Source organism: Passer domesticus, chromosome 6, assembly GCF_036417665.1.
Source record: "Passer domesticus isolate bPasDom1 chromosome 6, bPasDom1.hap1, whole genome shotgun sequence".
In the NCBI taxonomy this organism is placed as follows: domain Eukaryota; kingdom Metazoa; phylum Chordata; class Aves; order Passeriformes; family Passeridae; genus Passer; species Passer domesticus.
In genome coordinates, this window is record NC_087479.1 from 34,704,129 (window position 1) to 34,726,974 (window position 22,846).

The 22,846-nt window shown below is 42.4% G+C and overlaps 2 protein-coding genes and 1 long non-coding RNA gene across 11 annotated transcripts in view; 2 read left to right on the forward strand and 1 right to left on the reverse strand.

Moving 5' to 3' along the window:
• MAP3K9 (mitogen-activated protein kinase kinase kinase 9) overlaps window positions 1–22,846 on the reverse strand; it is a 140,781-nt gene that overhangs the window by 26,525 nt on the left and 91,410 nt on the right. Inside the window, exons 16-17 of one of the 9 annotated variants that reach the window (XR_010364628.1) lie at window positions 17,395–18,451; window positions 14,886–15,336 (exon numbers count right to left, since the gene is read on the reverse strand). The exons of the other annotated variants lie outside the window; for them this stretch is intronic. The gene's annotated coding sequence lies outside the window, so the exon portion shown is untranslated. Of the gene's footprint in view, window positions 1–14,885; window positions 15,337–17,394; window positions 18,452–22,846 lie in introns of those variants that run through there. 9 annotated transcript variants of the gene reach the window in all.
• The window catches only part of TTC9 (tetratricopeptide repeat domain 9), a 28,736-nt gene that overhangs the window by 3,946 nt on the left and 1,944 nt on the right, over window positions 1–22,846 (forward strand). The window contains exon 2 of the mRNA XM_064424406.1: window positions 18,046–18,228. Within this exon, the coding sequence (XP_064280476.1) occupies window positions 18,046–18,228 (183 nt within the window). The remainder of the gene's footprint in view (window positions 1–18,045; window positions 18,229–22,846) is intronic.
• Window positions 112–14,839, forward strand: LOC135303102 (uncharacterized). The gene is made up of 3 exons (XR_010364629.1): window positions 112–1,216; window positions 8,924–9,014; window positions 14,179–14,839. It is a non-coding gene; the product is annotated as an uncharacterized LOC135303102 (long non-coding RNA).

A 22,846-nucleotide genomic window follows, 5' to 3' on the forward strand; every position in this document is an offset into this window, starting at 1 on the left:
TTGCATGGGCCTGCCAATACCCCATCATTTTACCACAAGTCATTCTGATGAATGTCACCAGAGGCAAGGGCAGCAGCATGGCCAAGGCTCCCAGAAAGTGCTAGGGTAGGCAAAGACAAAAGCCTACCAGCAGCGGAGAGCCTTGCGGAATGAATGCAGGGTTGTAATGCAAACAGTCCTTTCTTTATGACTCACTGGCCATCTCTGACCTTGAGGAAGTCATTTGACCTCTTTTTGCCTCTCTCAGCCCGCTGAAACATAAAGAACAAGGACCACAATCTCATCCTGATGGTGCATTCAGCTGAGTTTTCTATGAGTTAGTGGTTTATGTTCTTTTAAAAAACAGATAGATGTACAAAGAATGCTTGTGGAAAAGTGAACTGGCCAAATACACCTCAGGTCTTGATCTCCTTTCCGCTCATACAGCATATTTAGAAGAAGCTCAAATGCTTTACGTACTGCATGCAGATGGGGGTCATTTATCAACTACAAATGCAACCATTAAATGCAATGATTATTTTATGCCACCATTACTGCCTAAAAGTTTACAGGATTAAAAGCACTATGTCTACTCTGCAGAGAGAAACAAGTCCTAGTCATTCTAAAGCAGCAAAATGCTAAGGGTAAGCATAGTTCTAAGCTTTTCTGGTGAGGGAATGTTGCAGTGTGATAAGCAAACCTGATTTTCCTAAGCATGGAGAAATTTTAGAGCTAATTCTGACAGGAGAAACAGAACCAGAGAGAGATCTGGGGATGATGAGTGGCACTGGGGGATCTGATTGCTAATCCTCCCTCTCTGTGCTAACCAGCTGTATTATCTTCACCAAATCTTACGTAAACTTCATTGTATCCGTCTGCATTTTTGACCTCCTGGGAGTACTGTAAAGCTGTTAATTACATGAATGTAAAATAGATGTAGAGTGTTTATATTCCCATTCAGGTACCTGTAGTTTACTATAGGAGTCTTGGCAGAAGAGCACCAATGCCTGGAGAGAGTATTAAAAACTTAGCTCTCCTAGATACATCTCAGTCTGGAAAATGATGTTTGGCTTCTTACACTGGCAGAAATTTGCACTGGTACCATTCCAATGGCTATGTGAAGGTCACAATGACAGTCCCACAGAACATGACACGTCCAGCAGCATTGGAACCTTCTAGCATCCTCAAGCTGTGGTGTAGGTACTACTTCCAATTACCGTCAGTTGCGTGGTCTTCTGTGAGTAGTTCCAGTGAGAAATCCAAATACAAATACTTATGATATGTAATCCAAGTAAAAATGTAACTAAGCTCAAGAAAAGCTGGTAAAACTTTCCACTGACCACCCACTAGGAGACGTCAAAAGGAGTTTCTGCTAAAAGCCCATCCAAGTATATAGCCGTTAGCAAGTACAGACTCTACCAGGACACATGGTTCTGTGGGTGTTAAAGCAGTCTTGGATTGTTGCTTGATGTGATGGTTTTTTTAAATGTACTGCATCAACAAAAACACCCTCTACAAGCATGTCATACAGTGGGAAAGAGGGGCAGCAGCGAACAGAGCAGCAGGATGTGGTCTGCATTTTCACTTCTTGGCACGGGGTGTTTCCTGACACTCTTGTTTTAGATGCATCTGACCAGCCTGAAATGCTTGGAAACTCCTTGTTTTACAGGACTGATGCAATTACTGCTCCAGGGAGGGGCAACTGCAGCAGAGAATAAGCACCAATGACTGTGTGTGGTTTTTTAGTGACAGACCCAAATTCTGACATGTATTTAAGTAAGATGTAGAATTTAAAGCTATTGTCATGAATTGCTCTTTAGAAATACTCAGTATTCACCTATTCCTTTTTATTTAGGATAATGAAGATCTCCCCTGTTCACAGAGTTTATTGTGCATTGAAAGGGCGGTCTGGAAATACATCCAGATGCCAGGGGGGCATGAGGGAGGGAAGAGAAAGGATAGCAAGCTGCCACCAACCTTGGTTTAAGTGATACATGTCTGAGACCATCTCTTGCTAAGGCAGAAGATGTGTTTTTCTCCATATATGTCACTATTCATCCCAAGCCTTTTCAAAACTTAAGGCTCTGTGGGTTGCAGGTTTTTTTGCAGCCACTTCTACCACAAGTTTAATTCCCTTTGCATGAGGAGAAGCCTATCCCAGCTGACCCTGTCAGCATTTGCCTGAAACAGAGAATTGAGAAGGTGTGTGTCCCCTAGCCAGACTGTCCAGAGGAGCTGCAGTCTTGATGACCTGAGAGCCCTCAAAGTTTAGCTATGGCTTGCTATGGGACATGAAACAGGAGATACTGAAAATCACAAAGCTCTCCAAGAACAGAGTGGTTAATTTGTTTACCTAAGATTACTGCTTGTTTTCCACCATGAGAAAGCTGCTGTTTTCTGAGTTCTGTAGTAGCACATCTTTCCAGCTTTACTCCATCCTCTTCTGAAATGTTGTCCAAGAGTTTCCTTCAGGAAGAGTTATGCAATGAGTCACAGCCTCTTACACCTCCACAGGTTTCCATCAGTGCTGTGCTGAAGATGGTTCAGCTGGTTCAGTAAAACCTGGTGTTAAAGCTGGGTCCCAGTCAATTGGCAAATATACCCATGAGCTCCATAGTTACCACCTTTTCTGTGAGCTGGGCCACTTCTGAATGGTTCAGCAGGTGGAACATCCTTCTATTCTTGCTGTTCACTTGGGCTCAGGCCCAGAAATGTTTAACCCAGCTCCAGGCCCCTTTCTCCAGCCTTTCTCTTAGAACTGCTTATCAGTTCAGCAGCACATCCCAAGTTCCTTGTCACTGTCCTCTGGCATTGCAACAGATATTCCAAGAATGGAATATGATGATCAGGAATTCACACATTAGGATTTTAGGATGGTAAAGGAGCTGCTGTGAAGAAAGGAACAACAAAAGTAAACCGTGTAAATGAAAGGGGAGGTCTAAATGTTGCCAGCTTCTTGACATTGTGTTGTGTCTCAGAAAGTAACATACAAAGGACTGTGGATAGAAGAAACAAAATGAAGAAAGGGAGAAAATACTTAATAAACTTTTGAGAAAAATTACTGGCTATTTATTTTTTCTCTTGCTTCATGGATGAGAAATTGATAGAGAAGGAAGACAACTGCTATTAATTCTGGTTTCACCTTACTCCAATGACCACACCAGTGACTAATATTGAGGGTTAAAAATGCTTTGAAAAAAAGTCAGAATTAACTATCATTAACTAGAAAGGTGTTAGTAATGGCTGCTCAGGAATCTCTCTCCTTTTGTTCATTTCTGCACTGCATCTTGGATGGGAAACAGTAGGCTCGGGACATTGATGGATGAATGCAGGAAAATCTTGTGGTGGCATGGAGTGCTACTATTCTGTTCTCTCTAACAAAAATTGTAGAGTCAGTGCAGTTTGTGGAAGCTTTGCTGGAATTGCTGAACATAAATACAGCTGGGGCACACTTGCTTGAGTGAAGCTGAGAGGTGGTAGTATTGCTTTTCTACACTTGCCTAGGCAGCTGAAAATGGTAACCATTGAATGTGAGGCTGGAGCAGAAAAATCCATCTCAGGATAGCCATTTGGAGTTTAGGACACTGCCAGCAACAGCACTAAGACAGTTCATGGAAATGGTTTAGGCACAGTCATGTTTTTTCTCTGATAACCTGTGGCAGAAGTGGCAGCTGGAAGCAGTGGTCTTTAGTTGTCATAGCTTAACATGCCAGAATTCATCTATTACTATGCATAGGCAATAACTGATCTTAACTTCAAAATCTCCATTTTCCCCACTTCCCAAAATTCTTGAAATGCCATTGCCTTGAGGCTCATAGGCTGGATAGCACCATCTGCTTCTCCTTGTCTTTGTCCCTTGTTCTCCCATCATACGTCTCAGCACAGAAGTCGGGGCTGCTTGCACAGTCCATGCCCCTACCCTTTGAATTCCTTTGCTTGCTGTCCCAGTTGCAACACAGCTATGTCAGACTTTTTGACCACCCACACAAAGCTTTGTTCCCTGCCAGACACCCCCCATCTCTGTTATGCCAGTGAGGTCCTCTCATCCCCTCGATGGGTGATGTGACATTTACAGGAAGCCAGTCACTTGGTGCTGGTCACCAGTTTTTGTGTGACCTCTCTACAACAGACTGTATGTGTGCAAGCATGAGACTCTATTCCCCATCTTTACATGCTGTGTCACTCACCTTGATAAAATGACCAACTCTTCCAATCAGGGCCACAAATTCTAACACATGCTTGTCCTGTGTGGCCATGACCACAATTCTGTCCATCACAGTAACACATACTTAACTTGAAAGCCTTAGGCAGTGTAAGTCACCATCACTGAATAGTTCTGCAATAGTTTCCCACCAGAAGTGTGGGGGGAAAAAGCAATCCCATGCTGTTTGCACCTTTAGTAGTTGTGGATGTTTTCCAGAAAACATAATTGCCTGACAAGTCCTGTGTCTCGGGGTCCTGATTATAGTGATATCTCAGTCCTTTTCACTCACACGTACCACCAACAAGGCAGGAACTGCAACCCTGTACGTGTCCTTGGGTGCAGAAAACAACCATCCCTACATTGCTACATAAGCTTTTCAGAACCTAGGACACTGATTGTTGCTTGCAAGGCTACAGCATTTTCCCTTCTCCAGCACATCTGTGTTTGACAGATCAAATCTCTGCCCTACTAAAGCAACTACTTTTATAGCCACTGCTCAGTATTCCCTTTCTTTCTTCAGTGGGAACACTGCCCACTGCATTTACGTGCTGCCAGTTTAGGGGGCTGTCATGTAGATTGTTCTGCATCGATGGCAACAGCAACTCCTTTCATATCAGAGTGGCAGACAGCAAAACTCTGATAATCTGGCTGTCGATCCAGTTGCCTGGGAGCTGCTGGAAAGAAACAGCTGGGTCAGGAAGCAAAGAGCCACCAAACTAGTGTTCCTCAAATTTTGATTTCAAAGCTCCTTTGATGCCCTGATTACAATTGTCAGTTTCCACGCCCCTGGCATTGTTCTGGCCTGGCCACATTAGAGACATCTGACAGAAAGCTCATTTCCTACCTGATGAAACTCAGATGCGTTACCTTGAGTGTAAGTGACCTTATTCTTGCTATTAGTCACCTTATTCAGTAAAGCAAGTGTATTCAGGTCCCTCTTGGTAGAACCCAATCAGGCAATGGTGAAAATCTGCTACCCATCTGATGTGTTTGTAAGGTTTAGCCTAATATATAAAGACTGCTTTCAAATCAGCTCGGTTGGATGCTGCTTATCTTCAGCCTTTTCCAGTTTGAAAGACTCCACTCTAGACAGCAAAGCTGTTTACTTCTACCTGAAGCAGAAGGAGATGAGAATAGAAAACAAGAAGTGGGGTATCCTTTACCCCACAGATTCCCTAGTGTATGGGAGAGGAAATTTACTCCTGGAAGTAAATTAAAAGCTGAGGACATGTGTGGGACTTGAAAATTTGTGTCAGATCTTTAGTGCTTCCTTTGTCTATTCCTGGACCAATGTGACTAACAAACATCTACCCCTGGTGTGCTGTGTTATCCCTGCAGTCACCATGAAATCCAGAAATGTACTGTGGTATGAAAAGCATCTTTATGATATAAAGGACAATCTAAGAATCTTTCAACCAGCTGCAGGGAAGAAGCTGTGAGAATTCACATTCCTCTGCTCACTCCTGCTTCCAGAGAGGAAGAGGGCAGAAAGATTTTATTTCGTCCACACTTTCAGAGAATAAATCCAAGCAAACAGGAGCTTCCCAGGGAGAACATCACACCACCTAGCTGATCATAAAGAAGCAGAACTGCAAGATCAGCTGAAAGAATGAGAGGAGTATCTTAGGGTGCTCTGGAAAACCATCCTAAGTCAGTCCTAGCTGTTGTTCTGCAAAGGCACCTTTTTTGCTGTCTAGTGATTCAAAAAGGATCAAATCAGAATCTCTGTACCATACCTGAAGCAATCATTCTTTCATCAAACAATGTGGTGGAAAGTTAAGCCTCAACTCATTTAGTCACCATGTATTTTTAATACTAACATAATTCAAATCCTAGATTACTGTCCTCTTAAATGCTTTGCAATGATTACTTGCTTAAGACACAGTAGAGTATACGTGTTGCAAGGAAACCAGAACAGTGTAAGATCCTCACCTATACTGGAAGTACAAAGCAAATGGATCAACTTTCCTTTTTACATTCCCTAACTACTGTGATGGAGCTCAAACTGAGGCAGTTCATGGGGTGGGGTGGTGAATTAAATTAATAGATTAATACAAAATAATTTTTAAGCTCCAGGTCTGATTAACTGGGGAGTAAAGTGCCAGAAGGTATCATGGAGTCAAAGAACCTAATATGGTTAGAAAAGAAGGCTTAAACATATAGCTAATCAGAACATTCACTGCCCTATTAAAAAGGATAAAAATTGAAAAGCAAATATTACATTTTCATGCTTGAGAACCACTGCTAACTGGTTTGAATTTTTGAATAAACTTCTCTAAGATTTTAATTTCCCCATCTATGGCCATGTCACATAAGTGACTCAGTCATTCTTTGATCATCTGGTGTATTCACATCCTTTTCGTTTTTTTCCAACTCATGAGCTCAAAAATTTTAGTAAAAAATTCTTAGTATGGTTTTAAAGTTTGTATCACCAAATTCTATTGCAAATAAATTTACTTCTGTGTATCAGGTCGTGTAGTTCTTTATATATGACATTGTCATCCTCACCCCTTTTGACCGTATGTTTGAACTTGACAGTCAGTAGGTCACTCTAACTTTGGCATAGGGCTATTAATAAAGCACTAAACAAGCTCCATTCTGAAATTATTCCTGAGATATTCTACTAGTGATCTCTTTTCAGACCAGTATCCTCCTCAGCAGAACCCATTCACCACATAATTGTTACATTGTATCTTCTGCTTCCTTAGCTTAATCCAAAAGGCACAGTCAAGACAGAGAATTGTATTGATTCAGTACAATGATTTTGGTGTTCCTGGTACCTGAACACAGCGGCTACTGGAGTGGAAGTCACCCCCAGTCAGAGGTGCACTCCTGCCTCATTCTTCCACAGCCGGCAATTATTACATAGATGTGCTTTATGAAGGCTTTGGGAGTGATCTGAGATTTTTACCTGAAGCACTTGGCACAGCTTATATTAAAGAGCAAACATCTTATTAGAGGACTGGCTTATGCTTTTGCATAGTTCAAACCCTGACTTTTTCAAGAAAATAATATTCTGAATCATCCCTCTGGTCTTTAGTTTATTTGTTTTCAGCCTGATTTCCAAAGGAAATGAGTCATAAGTACATATGTTTTCTGCTGTCTGCCTGTCAGTCCCCTCTCAGTAACTTTCAAACCTGTTGGCCAGCTCAATTTGATAGGAAGAGAGATGTATCAATGATACTAAACTAATATGATATAAATGGAAGATAGGGAAGAAGCAGGGACACTAGAGGCTCCACTGCATGACAGGGTGATGCTTTAACTGCCTCTACGTGGCCTGTCAAAGCTCAGGGTTAGTTCGCTGTTGCTGACAAATCACTCTTCTCAGTAAGTTTGTTTAATGCATTTTTAAGGAAAATTAGGTTGAGAACTTTGTTTTACACCTCTCTGCAGTTAGAAAACAGTTAACTTTTGATTTGCCTCTTTGATTCTGTCAGTTGTTTTCTCCGTGCCTCCCACAAAGCATAAAGGTTTCTCTCTGTTTCAAAACATCATTAAAATGGAAAAGCTTTAGGCTACACCGGATCTGGATAAAACATATGAATGAGTAATTAATTTAATGAAGGAAATATTCCTCCTCATTTGACATCTCCATCTTGCCAGATGAATCTTTTCAGCTAGGGAGAGTTCAAGGAAAATCCAAAATCATTTCAGTCCCAATCAATTTTACCTGCCCTCCACTCCTCAGCAGACTCTATGGTCAGCTCTTTCATGTGTCCTGGGAGATGAACCATGAGGCACCACAGGGCACAGCACACAGATATTATCCAGCCACGTCGTCATGCCTTGTTCGAGGTACAGCATAAAGTGCTAGCTTTCATCCCAAACTGAGCATGCTGCAGTAAGCCAGGCTTGAGGCCATCATGGCATGCACAACTGTCTGTGACTTCATTGGAGAGCCTTGATGCTGTTCCAGCTGCATTTCACAGTAGTGCTGTCAGTAGTTTGACCTACTATGAGAAAAGGATGCATTTCTCTTCAGCAGAGAAAGCAGCTTGAAATCCCTCATGTCCTCCAAAGTGCTTCCCTATTTACAGAAGACCCTTTTTGTCTCATATGGGTTTTGAAAAAAATACCATAATTCCATTAAGACCTTAATTTCAGTGTTTAATATATTACAGTAAGAATTATAAATATTTGATAGCAGTTGTTGGAGTTGACTGCTGCTGAACACCAGACATTTACTAGATGGTTGTCTGCTGTAGCTGATCTTTGGTAAAATTCTGTGTACTTTTCCTTATTCAAAACAAGTCAAGAGACAAGATTCCTTCAGTGGGTGTCAGTAGCAACAGGAGGCCAGAGGAGGAAAGTGTACAGTGTAGAGAAGGTGCCACACTGAGAAAGTAAAGCAACACAACGTGAGCAAAAGCAAACAGCACCAAAGAGGCTGTGGAATAAATAGCAACTGGAACAGATCTGAAGGACAAGCATGTCTAGTTGACTGGACTAGACTGGATTAGATGAGCACTGATTCTAAAAGATAAAGACAAAGATAAAGATAAAGATTACTAGACAGTCATAGAGGAGGAAACCTTCAGGGTGTTTAAACTGGCAGATCAACAATAACAGCCTCAGCAAAAACAAACAGAAGGAACTTCCATCTCTTCTAATGTGCTGCAGTGGGAGCTATTATAGAACAGAATTTATTTATAGAATTTATATAATTATATAATTTAGAATTTATAGAATCAAAATGTCATAGTAGTTAAAACCTGACTAAATCTCTTGTTCTGTCAGTGCTTTGATAGGACTTTGCTCCTACCTCTCCTGGCTGAGAAAAATGAAAGTGCAATATGAAGATCATCTCCATGTGAAGGTCTTTATTTTGGTAAAATAAAGATTTGCTGGTACATAACTAGAGGCAGATTTTGGCTTCAGATAGTTCTTGTTTGCTTAAAATCTAGATTTTAACTACTGTTTTAATATTACCACTGCCAAGATTTTTCAGTAAGCCTCTGGTGTTGATTTGAAGGACTAGTAACTACAGGAAGTGGTAGGCCAAAATACTCTTACAAAACAGAAGCTATGGGGATCAGATGAAAAGTTGGCTGAAATTCCTTGCTTCTCAAAGCCTTTGGCTGTTTGAAGGAAAACTGCAGTATTACATCACTGAATTTATGACAAAAAGGAAGCAAAAAGCACCACAGACTTATCTTAAAGTAGCTTAAGAATCATCATACAGAACTAATGAACACTTTTAAATAGGCTCTTCAAACCTACACAAGTATGAGACTGTGGCATATAATCACATAGCAAAGGCTAGCAGTCATGCCAGCTGTTCTTAGATGCTTACCTGTCCCAGTGTCTGGCCAGGATGTTGCTCTGACATCCTCCAACAGGACCTTCAGATAGGAATTAGAACTAAATGGCAGCTGTCAAGGGCAGCCCAGGATGTTCATGCTCTGAGTGTTCAGGACAATCAAGAATGGGACTGACGAGCTGTCAAGAATCTTCTGTCCATACCCATGGGTGGTACAAGCGTACAGATAAGACATATCTCAAGTAACATTTGCTTAACCTGTTCTTAAGTATTTGCAAAGCTATGAACCTTCACAATTTTCCCAAGCAGTCTCTTTCAAAGGTTTACTCTTTTCACTGCTACAGAGCTTTTCCTAGCTGAAATGCAAGCCCTCTTCTTACTTTCTGAGTACAAGGAGAACAGAGAGTTTCCTGGTTATTTGAGTTGCTTTTTTTCTTTTTATGTGGATGAATAGGGTTAGCCTCTCTTCCCTCACTGTCTTGGTGAGGCCCTGTCCTCTCTGGACCACTTGTTATTGTCAGGATCCTCCTGTGGATTTTCAGCAGAATTGCTTTCCAACTATTTGTTCCTCTGCTTGACTTACATAGTTGGGACATAGTTGGGTCTTTTCCTGCATATCTGTAGGACCTTTAACTTGCTGCTATCGAATTGCATCCTGTTTTGTTAGAACACCACCACCAGTTTGTGGGGATCCTTTGGAATTCTGCCCCTACCTTCCAACAGATACTAGCTTCTCACATCCAGAAGTGATCTGCAAATTGACAAGACAGTCTGCAGTCTGTCATTTAGGTCTGTATTGACAATACCAAATGCCATGGGGCCTAGGACACATCAGTGCAAACTACTTAACGTTGCCTTTCATTTTGTTAACGGAATTAAGTCTATTCATTTAGACTATGCTCCTTCAACTTGCTTAAGAAAATGTACTAAAATTTGTCATTTGACTAGCGTAAAAGCCAAGATAGCTACTGTTTTTCCTTTATCATCAAGATTGATCATCCTATCACAGATTGAAGTTAACTGATCAGTTCTGACAGCTCATATTAGTCCTAAGGTAGGCTGCCAGCCACAAAAAGCCTGACACACAGACTCAGCAGCTCCTTTGAGAACTACTAAATACCTTTTAATGTGTACCATGGTGGAAGCACCAGCATACTTCAGTCACTGCTACTGCCTGTCTCTCTCCTAGAAGAGCTAATTGGAATGATGAAGTTGGGATCTTTCTTCTTGAAGGGGTATGAAGGACTCAGGAGCAGCAGAGAACTGAAAGAGACCATGCTATGTATTGGACAGGAAAGCATTGCCAGGATGGCAGGAGGGGGAGGAACAGTTGGTATCTGTTCACAAATTGAGTCAGGCTGAGAAGAAGGGGAAGGCTGTTTGGAAGAGGTGGCTCACTTTGGGCTCTACAAACATTTGTGGATCCACACTTCATTTAGCATTAATCCCTCCCTATGGAGAGAGGCAACCTGTCATACAGTTTGGATTTTAATTTTCCACCCATTTCCCTGCAAGCAGAAACATACGGGTATGTTTAGGCCTTTTTGGTATCTAGAGAGGAGTAAATGAGAGCCACTGGCTGGAAAGTTGTACTGTCATTGTGATATTCCCTTTTCATCCCATTAAGGTTGTTTGGGAACTAGGAGTCAGCTGATCAGATTATTGTCAGACATTATCAAGCTGTCTATAATTAGCTTTTTATTGGTGAGAAGCCAGAAAATTCTCTTTGTTTGCAAGCTTGGACTAGAGAGAAAGAAGAGAAATATTTAATGGAAGAGATTGTTTGGAAACTGTAGATCCTAATTAGTTTCTCAGTCTAGTAGGGAAACTGCAGGCAGCATTTCTCTGAAAAAAAAATAGATATTTTAAGCATCCTCTTTTGAGGAATGCTGGTTTGCATTCTTGAAAGGCACAGCACACATGGAGCTCTGTGGAGATATGGATGCTTTTCTCAGTCCCTCTACTACAGGCTTCTTACATTCACACGTTATATGGTTTCTTTTAGTGCCAATCTATTGAAAATTTAACACAAGTTAAAACATAGGTTAAAGCTTGGGCTGTGCCTTCTACATGTACCCTGTGCAGTTTATAAACTCAGAATCAATAAATCCAGAGAAATTTGGATAAGCATTCCAGTAGCCAGTTCTTTTTATGTTGTATATTAAAATTACAGTATTTAAGTCCAAGGTGACTTTAAATCTAAAATAACCCTTTACATTTTCAGCATCATCTTGTGAGTCACGTTACCTGATTTATTTTAGAAGTTAATTATATCCAAATTACGAATACATGACTGACATTTTCAGTCTCATATATTAATGGTATCCATTTTAATTCTTCCAGTGAACATTATAAACTCCATGTGCTTTTTGTCAACACCATTTACACAGTCTGCAGCAAACAGAGATTAATGATACATGCATTAGTGGCATGGTTAGCAGGTTACTGTCTAATCCAAGACAAATATTTTTTCTTTCCACATCCCCTATCCCCCCCGCTGCCTCCTGTTTGATTTGGGTTTTGTTATTGTTATTATTGTTTTTATATTCCAATGATTTCTCTTCCCAGATGCTTAAACTAGAACTTACCACTACCATGTTTTCTCTTTTCTGAGGGAGAGCATCACCAAGGCTTCTGAAATACAGGACTCTCTTAGTCTGACCTGTTATTTTGAGCCTTAGAGAGATGTGAGAATAAAGCCTGTTCAATGATATATGAAGGTCTTAATCAAATGTCTGAATAAAACCCTGAAGGAATTATATTAAAGTATCAATCATGTTTCCCAAAGTAGAACCCCAGAGCAAGAATAGGAACCATCTTCCTGCAATTAAATAGATTTTAAGTGAACTGTTGGCTGCTATACCTAAGGTGAGATCATATCCGAAAGTGAAGTATTTTGCAGAGTTTAACTGTGGTTATTTCTGGGAATGACACTGGCAATTTCTGAAATACAGGTTGAGATTGTAGTGGCTGGAGTACCTAGCACTTGCTAAAGAGGAACAGTCCACGTATGTTGTTAAATTCTAGTGGTGGAATCAAGAATAAATACAGTAAAGAGGGAAGATCCACTTCAGGTTTAAGCAGTGATTAGTTTAGCTACTTCTCTCTGCATTGCAACTAAACAAATCAATACAGGCTGTTTTTTCCTTCTAAGGGTTGAAAAGAAAGGTCATTTGGATTCAGACCTTTCTGCACAGGTATCTAAGAGTGGTTCAACCACATGACTTATTAACTCTTGTGCAGGACACCTACTCCTTGCAAGGGCAGCCTGTCAGCAGTGCTGGTTAGTGTCCCTTGGTGATATCACATCAGAGAAAAAGGTGATTCAGAGCAGGAATGTGGTTCAGTGATGTGCTAGAGATGTTGCTGTCATACACAGCTAGGAAGACTGGTTTCTGTCTGGATTTCACTGCTATATATGCTCCTCTTGGTCTCCAGGCTGGCTGCACTGTGTACTATGTCCTTAGCACAATGCCCCAAACTCTTAACTTCACATCTCCACCCAGACTTTACCTCCCCAATAGACCTCAGTTCTCACTCATACACTGCTTTCACCAGAAATCCCTTTCTGTGCCTCTGCTCCTCCATCTTTCTGTCATAACTGAAGCAATGCCTCTTAGCTTTGTTTCCACTTTCTGCTCTTTATTCCCGTGACCAGTGAGCCAAAAAGAGGATTTTTATGATCTCAAAGTTTTCAGATCACAACATTTTTCTAGGTCAGATTGTGCCCAGGATAGACTGAATATTCAAAGGATTTGGATACCAGATTCTAAAGCATACCTCTACAGAGTACTATATGCAGTACCATACTGTTTTTATTTTCAGAAGGTTACCAGTTGGTCAGCTCAAGATTACCTTGGGGATAACAGAAGGCAGTTGCTTGACACAAAGGATATCTGCCAGATTTCTGTTTGCAAAGCCAAACGAGAGGGCATGAGATGCATTCAAAGAGGCAGTCACCAGAGATCTTTAACAAGGGAAAAATAAGCTATGTTTCCCTAGCCTGTTTTTTCAAAAATGCCTGAACAGTCTTGTCCAACATTTTCCAAAAGCAGATATCAAAGGTGGATACCACATATGGAATATTTTAGGTCATAAACTTAAAAGACCAGCAAAGTTATAAGCAGATTACTCTCTCAGTGAAAGGCACAAGAAAATCCTAAAAATAGGCAATGCAACCAGCTTACCTGAGTGAAAGCAAACAAAACAGGAGTTTGTGAAACATGAGTTTGCAATCTAATATTTTCCTGTAAGGCAAAGGCATTTTCATCCCAGTGTGCTGAGCCCAAGGAACATGTTGCAGAGTAGGGATGCTTGCACAGCAATTTAGCCCACTCTCTTAAGCATTCTGTAACATGGATAGGCCTTGAGCTTTACCTACAGTGGGAATTTAGCCTGTATAAAATGTGTCTGGACAATTGTTCTGGAATGAAGATTTGCCCTTTGGTGAACATTCCCAGCTAAGCAAGTCTCTTAATATTGTTGTTCAAAATGTCCATGTTAAAGCCTGGACATGCTACTCCCAGAGTTAGTTTTTAGCTCAGCCAAAATTAGAAGCCAAAAGTTAGGGCCAAACTGAGTTTTTTGCATAACCTGCAGAGGTGTTCTCACAGAAGAGATTTCTGTACTAAGATGCTAACTGACAGCACTTTCAGTTGAACTTCATTTTGAGGGTTCAGAGAATGCTATAGAAGTTAGGAAAGCTGAAAAGGTGGTTTTGTTTTTTTTTTAGTAGGAGATTCCAGATGCAACTTTATACAACCTAATAAAGAGAAGATGAAGGACTTGATCAGGGTCTCAAAGTACCAACACAACAAGGTACCTAGGCTTTTCAAGGTAACATGCGGCTACCAAATTGAAGCTAAACAAAAATCAGTATAGAAATGTAGTGATGTTTCCTAAACAATTAAAGTTATTAGCCTTAGAAATAAAAAAGCTGTCAAGGATCCCTTCTCACTGGTACCTGTCAAGCCTAGATAATGTCCTGAAAGATACTCTGAAATTCAAAATTGTTTCAGGGTGGAATAAAGGAGAATCCAAACCCCTCAACTGCCAGGATTTTAGTTATAACTTCCCATCATTGCTCACAACAGCTGTTGGTAAATGTTAAAGTTGTAGATGTATTTTGGCTCCACAGGTGCTTTAATCTTTGTTTTGCTCAGCCTTGTGCTGAATAGGGCTATACAAACTAGCTCACTTATCTACTGGTACCAGATCTGTACTGCACCTCTAAAATGGAGCTGGATGGCATAGATTTGAATCCACTAATTAAAATGTACAAATCTAGGCTTAACATTACTCTTGAGAAGAAAAACAGCCAAATTTTCTATTTGCTTGCTTAAACATCAGCAGGCAGTTGGGAAGTGTGATGGACAGGGCCCCTCCTCTGGAGCTAATAGTATTAGCCTTCTCCCTGTTCCCAAGGCACATTACACCCAGTAGTTTCAAGATGGCTTTTATTTGATTTGATTTTTTTTTTACAGCAGATGGGGATTCTTCATCACTATGTGACATACATAGGCTTAAAAGTTAAGAATTACTTATTGCTTAAGCTGACACAATGAATTAGCTGCCAAATTGAGAACGATAACCAAATATGATGGATAAGTGTCACATGTTGCTGGAAGCAGGGTAAGCAGCCTTTCTGAGTGGGGGAGATGTAATCACCAGGTGCTGTATTACAATGACGACAAGACATGCAGGGAATGGGCAACTGTAGTTTGCCTCTGCAAGTAAAGAGCACCCTTCTAATCACCAGAGGGTTACTAGAGCTGGTGCTGTACAGGATCCAGCCCATTCAGTTTCAAGAAAGCAGAAGGATGGTCTGGATAAACCTCTAGATTTGGTTTCTCTGAGTGAGCTCTGTTCCTCAGCGGGATTCACCGGGGACCTATTATGAAATTAGAAGGAGTGTGAAAAGGTGTTTGATGTGGTAAAGAAACACTCCCAGCCAGAGTTACACATCTGTTTAGGAAAACAACACATTTTCAAAACAATTTTCCCCTGACTGAATTAGGTAAGAAGTACAAAGAGTCCATGTCTCCTCCATTTCTGAAAGCTGAATTACTAACAGCCTCAATATTTTTGTTGAATCACAGTAGATTAAGATCATTTCAGGCCACCAAGAACTGGAAGCACGCATGTCTAAATATTTATAAGGGAGATACTCCCTTCAGGTTCATTTCCAACAGCCGCTTCCAACACTGGCTCTCCAAGTGGCCAGCTCTTCCAGCAGAACTGCTTCCTGCACATCCATCTGCTCTGTTTGTTCAGATACACACACGTCTCTCCTGCTGGCCATGTGGTGCTGACTTCTCCCCGCCACGTGCACAGTTAGCGGGAATGCCCTGCAGAAGCTTTACTGTGAGTATGAGTCACAGAAAGAACCCAGCTGGATATCTGGAAATCCATTTGGGTTTATGAAATAGCAGGATGTGGGAGAGTTTTTCTTCCCTTTTCAATGAATATGTGAAGCAAGTACAGTATGGAATTACTGAGTTAATATACGTGAATAGACCACCTGTCATTTTTCCCAGAGTCGTTTCTGTGACTCTCACTGGAAATACCAAGAAGCAAATGAACAGAGAAACTGAAATCTGGCCCCTAGCTGCTCTGAAAGGCAGAACGTGAAAAGCTGGCTCAGATTGGTAGTGTGCAGAAAGCTACTGCCACTGCTGTACATGTTACTGGCCAGCAGATAAACAAAGCAATCCTGTTTCTGGGGCAATGAAGCCAGCAGTAAATTTACACAGCCATCTTTTCAATAGATTTAAAAAATAAAGAAAAACAAGGCACAGTCATTTCAAGCTCCATTAGAAACAGAGTGAGAAAAATCAATGTGTGACAAATAGGAAGGGACAAACTCTGGATAAGGAAATGCCACTAAGGTTTTAGAAATATATGTTTTTTAACTGGCAATCAAATAAAAAATCAGAATCTTTCAAAATACCTATGCACAAAATGGCAGGAGCTGTTAGAATATATTGACATTCCATTATTAAAGCAAATGGGACACAGCTCTTGTTAGTAATGGCTCTGTCATTAAACAACCTACCTGCAGTGGAACTGCTTCTGCAGTCCTTGTTAAATTAGTCTCTAGCATCAGTGCTCTGTTTATGATTGTTCCCAGTAGGCTGTTTTAAGTTTTGAAGGTGTACCTTGGGCTAGAAATGTATTTTGTCCACATTAAGTAATTGTGGATTTGGACTAATTTAGGTTAGTAAGGAATCTCTGGAAGTCATCTAGCCAGCCTCCTCATAAAGCAAAGTGTGATACAGAAAGGGTCGTAGGGCTTACTCTAGGGGTATGGGGAAAGGGGATGAAGGAGTGCATCACATTTTTGACCCAGCACCACATCCTCTCAGCTGCAGTTACCATGCAAGAAATGAAGTCTGGCTGTTCATTGGTGGCACCTGACCTGTGATGACTTGGATTTTCAGGAGCACTGAAGTCTCCTCCTTGCCAGAGACACACTGAGTAACACCACCTGCCATGGGAAATTTCTCCCCATGCCCTGGCACTTGACACTGCCAGCCTCTGAACTGATCCTTGCAGTGGCATTCTGCCTTCCTTCCCCAAATTGTGTAATTCTCGAAGTTGCCTTGGATTGCAGCACTAGATGGGCTTGTGTTGCAGCACCCTGGAACTGTGACAGCACCATTCCTGTTTTTGTCAGTGTTCCCCAAGCCATTCTTAATGCTCAGGTCACCTGTATGAGGTTTAGCCCACTGGAGTGGGCACTACAGAAAACCATGAGCCCGGCTGTAAAGCGTGGCTCAGGGATCTTCCCCTTTCCTCTTTATTTCACTCCTAGTTGTGGGAAACTCACAACGGCCACTTTCTTCAGCTCCTAGACATTTATGCAGCAACTGTCCTTCAGCACACAGAACCCTCAGCATGTTGTTTATTTACTGTTTGCCTTTTCTTTTAGGAAGTCGGTAGAACTCACCTCTGGGAATGAACTTGTGTTGCAGTGCTTAGCAGAAAGCAGGCAGCATAGCACATTTGTTCCCTGTACTACAGCTCCAGGTGTCTCTGCTTTGCTGACAGCACATTCCAGCAGGGCAGAACCCCTTGCCGTTTCCTATAGCAGAACTCTGTACAGGATCTCATGGATAAAAGGCAATTACATATTATTTTTAAGCCTAAGAGCCCTGGATTAAGCCAAATACGAAATCTGATCCAATTTATCCCCTTTTTCCTTGTCGGATAACTGTTAGTCCACCTTTTTGTACTTTTCAGAGCTCCAGCGCTCAGTCCAGGAGTGATTTCACAACAAATGAAGCCAGCCACTGCCACGAGACTGTGGCATTCCAGATCTGTGGAGGGGTGTTTATGTTCTCCCTCTCTCCCCCGGTGCTTCATGTGCCTATGTCTCCCGGGAGTAAACACAATCCCTTTGCTTTGGAATACCAAAAATAGAAGCATTGGTATTTAAATTGCGAACAATCGGGTTTGGCAAACAATCCCTTTCTGCATCACGGGGCTGAGTCATTTCCCTCACCTAAGCTGCTCTCCGGTGAACATTGCAAGAGCAGGGGAAACTCCAGCACTAATGTTTTCCTGTCTGTCTGTCTGCCATCCTCCCCATGCCCTGCAGCCTGCCTGCTCCAGGCCGAGCTGGTGAATTACGAGCGGGTCAAGGAGTACTGCCTCAAAGTGCTGCAGAAGGAAGGTGAGAACTTCAAGGCGCTCTATCGATCGGGAGTGGCATTTTACCACCTGGGTGACTTCAACAAGGCACTCTACTACCTGAAAGAAGCAAGATCCCGCCAGCCGACAGGTATGGGGAAGGGAGCAGGGATGTGGCTTTTCACTGAGTGCTGTGCTTTTGTATTTCTTCCATGAGATGTCATCTGCCCCTGACTTGATTGCATTGATTTCCACAGGGATGAGCATGCATGACTCACTGTATGTCCTGCCTGGACTCCCCTTCAAGCACTCGTGGGTAGTGCAGCAAGGTCACAGTGCCCAGTGATTAACTGCTGCCAAGGCTGCAGCATGACCTGGAAGAAGACAGTATTGCTGGAATGCTGAGGTGTGGAAGGGATCCTGCCTCTCTTTTCCTCACTAACTTATTTTTGAAGAAGAAAGCAGGGCAGGGAAAGAGTGTACCCCAACCATTACATCTTCTGACTCTCTGAGAAAAAACTTTTTCCCCTTAGCAATGCCAGGAGACTATTTGTTATCCTCAGTAGCCTTCTGGCATCTCAGTAAAGGGTTAGTATTCTACTTTAATCAAAGAGACAGACATTTACCCACAAAGCATTCATCAGGATGCTTCAGCTTCTGCCATGAAATCAGCCAGTTCCTTGTTAACTATCTGTCATCCATCTGTCAAAACCATACAGTTCATTTGGGGACAGCAATAAAATTATATATCCAAACAACTGAGCCTTGCCAGAGCAACCATCTCCACTGCTAACCTGCCCAGCCTCAGAAGGTGGGTGAAAGGCCAGAGATGAGGGTGAGGCAGAGATGATGCTTTTATTTTTCAGAAATCATAGGGAGATAAAACAACACTGTGGTTTTAAATAGAAAGGAATTTTGTAGAACTCAACATTAAAGAATTTCAAGAAAGTAAAATGGAAGCCATGTGCAAAGAAAATCCTACAGAGCAGCTCTTCATATGAATCTGAGAGGAGTGAGAACTGGATGGGAAAAAGGGGCAAGCCTGGGTCCTGGTGGAACTGATAATTATTGAACTAGAGGAGGGAAGGGAGGCTGTTGAAGCTGGCTGTGCTTGATGTCCTACAGGCACTGGCCCTGCAGGGCTCCTGCAGTGGCTGTGCCCTGGGGGACCATCAGGGAGGGTGTGCTTGGGAGTGTGCTGGGATCTCCTTCCTCTTCCCCTAAGGGCGCTTGGTCCCATCTGCCGTGCTTGGCCATGGGCTCCAGGCAGTCTGACAGCACAGCTGTGCACCCCACACTCCCAGAGCAAATGTGTTTCAAAGCTCAGTTTAGCCTATTTTAGTTTACAGTGTGCCCTTCTGCTTTCAGCCCTTGCCAGAGCCAGGAAATGGAGAAGCATATGCAAGAGAAAAGTAGTCAGTGGAAAATAAGTTATCCTAACCTTGAAGTTTTGACTAGATTTAGATGTGAAAAATTTCTTTTAGCTGAACAGCCTAGCTTCCATTTTTTAAATAGGTTTCTGTGCTCCCTTACCACCCCCCTCCTCGTGATACTATTTATTTGGTATTCCTCATTGCTTCTTGAAATACATACTAATTTATTCAAGAGCAACAACTTCAAATACCACTTGCTACAAAAACATACCAGAAAGTGTCCCTAAAGGCCCTTAACATATACAAAACCCAGTTCTGGCCTTCAGCTATGCATCAGACTCTTTCCTGTTATTTGCAGACCATTCAAGGCTGTTGTTCCACTGTTTTATTTATTATTATGGAAAACTTGAAGGGCATTCAGGGGGAAAGAATTGAATATGCACAGTAAAAAAGGATGTGGCTGTTAAAATGCAGTAATAGGAATTAGGCAGCACTATCAAGAATTATTATGTGACCTGGAATAAGTCAGTGTCTCCATTTTAAATGTCTCCATCTGTGAAGTGTGATTGTTTTCCTTTATCTGAGGTTTCACCAGGCTCACTGGTTATTATTGCAGTCATGTTCTGTGTGTTCTTTTTTTTTTTCTAATAAGGAATGTTTTTGGCACAAATCACTGGCAGTTATTCTCTTTGATGGGAGAGCTTTTGAATGGTAAAGAGGAATTAGTTAGCAAAGGGGTTTAGTGTTCTAAAGGGCTGTCAGAACAGCAGATCCCTTTTGGCTATTCACTATCTGCCCAGGATGAAGGAAGGTTGGATTTGGACTGATTTCTTGTGCCACCTCCAAACAAAAATCACAAAAGCAGATCAAAATAACACAAGATAGTTGTATAACCCTCCTACTAAGGGAGAGGGAAGCTGCTGTTAAGTCACATGCAGCATGCATGGACCCTCCATGAGCTCTGTGTCCAGATGTTGGGGCAGCATAGGCAGCCAAACATGCACCTTGCTGCAAGCCTTGTTCAGCCTTCTCCCACTGGGGCTGCATTGTCACGGCAGGGACTGACTGGGGTTGAGACCAGACCATCAGCTGGGAGTGGCCTAGTAATGTCAAACAGTGGTCCCTGCTGTCCCTGCACTGGGAGCCCCCGTTCAGACATCCTGTGGGCTGCCTGGACCAGATGTTTTTTGTGCTGTGCAGCACGGGCTCACAGCTGCGCTCAGGCACTGCCTTCCTGCACCCCTACGGCTCAGAAATCCTAGGAACAAAACCCAGACCATGGTGTCTGCACAGCAGAAAAGCAACTGGGCTCTGAACCCACAGGGGAAGCAGAAATTACCTTTGAAATAGCCTTAGGCCACTCTACAGAGAGATACAGGCACAGTCCTAAGAGCCAGGAAACACATTCCCATTGGAGCTCTAGGAGTACCTCTTTGCATGGGTGTGACCCCTTACCTGAGTTCTTACTTATTTCCACATCAGCCAATGGGGATCACTTTTTCTCCACTGAGAGATCAGTGGATCTGTCTTCTCATTAACATTTCCACATAACTTTGAAATACTTCTGCAGGCAGAGCTAGTACGGTGCAATACTATTTAGTAGAAAATACTTGACAAAGACAGGGCTCCACTCCTGTAAACAGAGTGCTGCTCTCATTATTCTTCCTTAGTAAAATAATGGCCCTCACAAAGGAAGTAAAACATGCCAAAACCAGCCTGAGAAATCTGTAAATAGCTTGTAATGGGAGTGTCTCCCACCCTCTTTTGGGCTACAAATTATTTTGCCCATGGCTTGTTGCCATCTTGCTGCAAAGGTTTCGTACCTTCTTGGTGATTTCTCATGGGCAGCTCCTTACAGCACTGACTCCTTCTTCTTCTGAGCACAGCCAACTCCATGCCACATCTCAACCAGCCAACCTGCTCTTTTACAATACCCCTCTTAATTTGATCCAGCTGTGGCCTATTAAGGGCAGGCTTGTTCTTAATGCTTGATAATTGGCACAGCTGGAACTCCTTAGGGGCCAGATTACCTTCACCATTATCTCTATTCTCCTATATTTAATCTATCCACAATGGCTTGCCAGGTATGTCGAAATCTCCCAGGTGAGTGAAGCTGTGCCATCAGCAGTCACTACCTTACCTGAAAGCCAAAGGAGGGTGCCACTTTTCCCAGTTATGAGCCCACTTCTGCCCCCTCAGTGAGATGCTGGGTCTCTGCGGGCCCAGGCAGATGGGATCTCCTGACATGCCCACAGTTATCCCTTCTCACCTGCACCAGGCAAGCATTCCAAATGTGTGTGTCAGTGGTGGGGATGTATACCCAGAGCACAGCCCATCAGAGCCTAGAAGAGCACAGAGCAGAGGTCACAGTGAAATGCAGGCAGCATGGCAGGACCCTGCTCAGGCTGTGTGTACTGCCCAGCATTCATTTCATTTTAAGTCAGCCAACTGCAGTCATTTCATTTTAAGTCTAAAATTCAGGACTACCCCCTCAACTGAATTTCTTCATTCCAGGAGGCTGCACAACTGAAATAATTCTGTTTTTTAAAAAGCTGCTTTAAAATTTGCTGGGCTGGTAAGAAGTGCTAATGCATAAACAGCCCAGGATGCTGGTGCATCTTGTTTGACAGAAGCAACAACAGAATTCTTAGCTCATTAAAAATGTCCCAAATGGGTCAAGGAGCTTAGTCATCAAATCCCACCCTCTGGAGTGCCTAGGATGATGTACTTGAACCTGCAGAAAACTCAGCAGGGAGACCCACCTCACCAGAGACAACTTGAAAAGTCATAACAACATGGCCATGGCCCACAGATGCCCCATGGCATGTTTGTGGATAGCTCTGTCTGGCAGAAAACTGATCTGTCTGGCACTAATTCAGCACTGGCAGAGAGCACAGCATAGATGTCCTCATCTTTAAAGGAAGCTTTGCACCCACAACTGCTTTGGGGGGTACAATACTCACCCTCACTAGTGCTGGACATGTTCCCAGTAATTTGCTCATCACTTTGAAAGCTGAAGCACTTCTCATTTCCCTAGCTGGTGTGGAACACATTGCAGTTTGAATGGGGAGGAGACAAGATTGTCCTCTGATTGGACTGCATTGCACTTCTGATTGGTGTCTGGGGATCTAATGACTTCAGTGGACCAAACTGACCCTGGTTGGCTGTCAGAGCAAGGCTCTGAGCTAAGAACCATTTTTTAATCAATATAAAAGTGAAAGTGGCTGTGTTTTTACTTGCTTGGTTCTGGTACTACATGGCTTTTGCCACTTGGTGGGTTTCATGAGTGTGTGAAGTTACCCTCGTGATATTTCTATCTGCTTGATTTAAGAGAGAATTGACCATGACTTCAGAATCACTGGCTCTGTCTGGAGACATGTACTCATTTAGATCTAC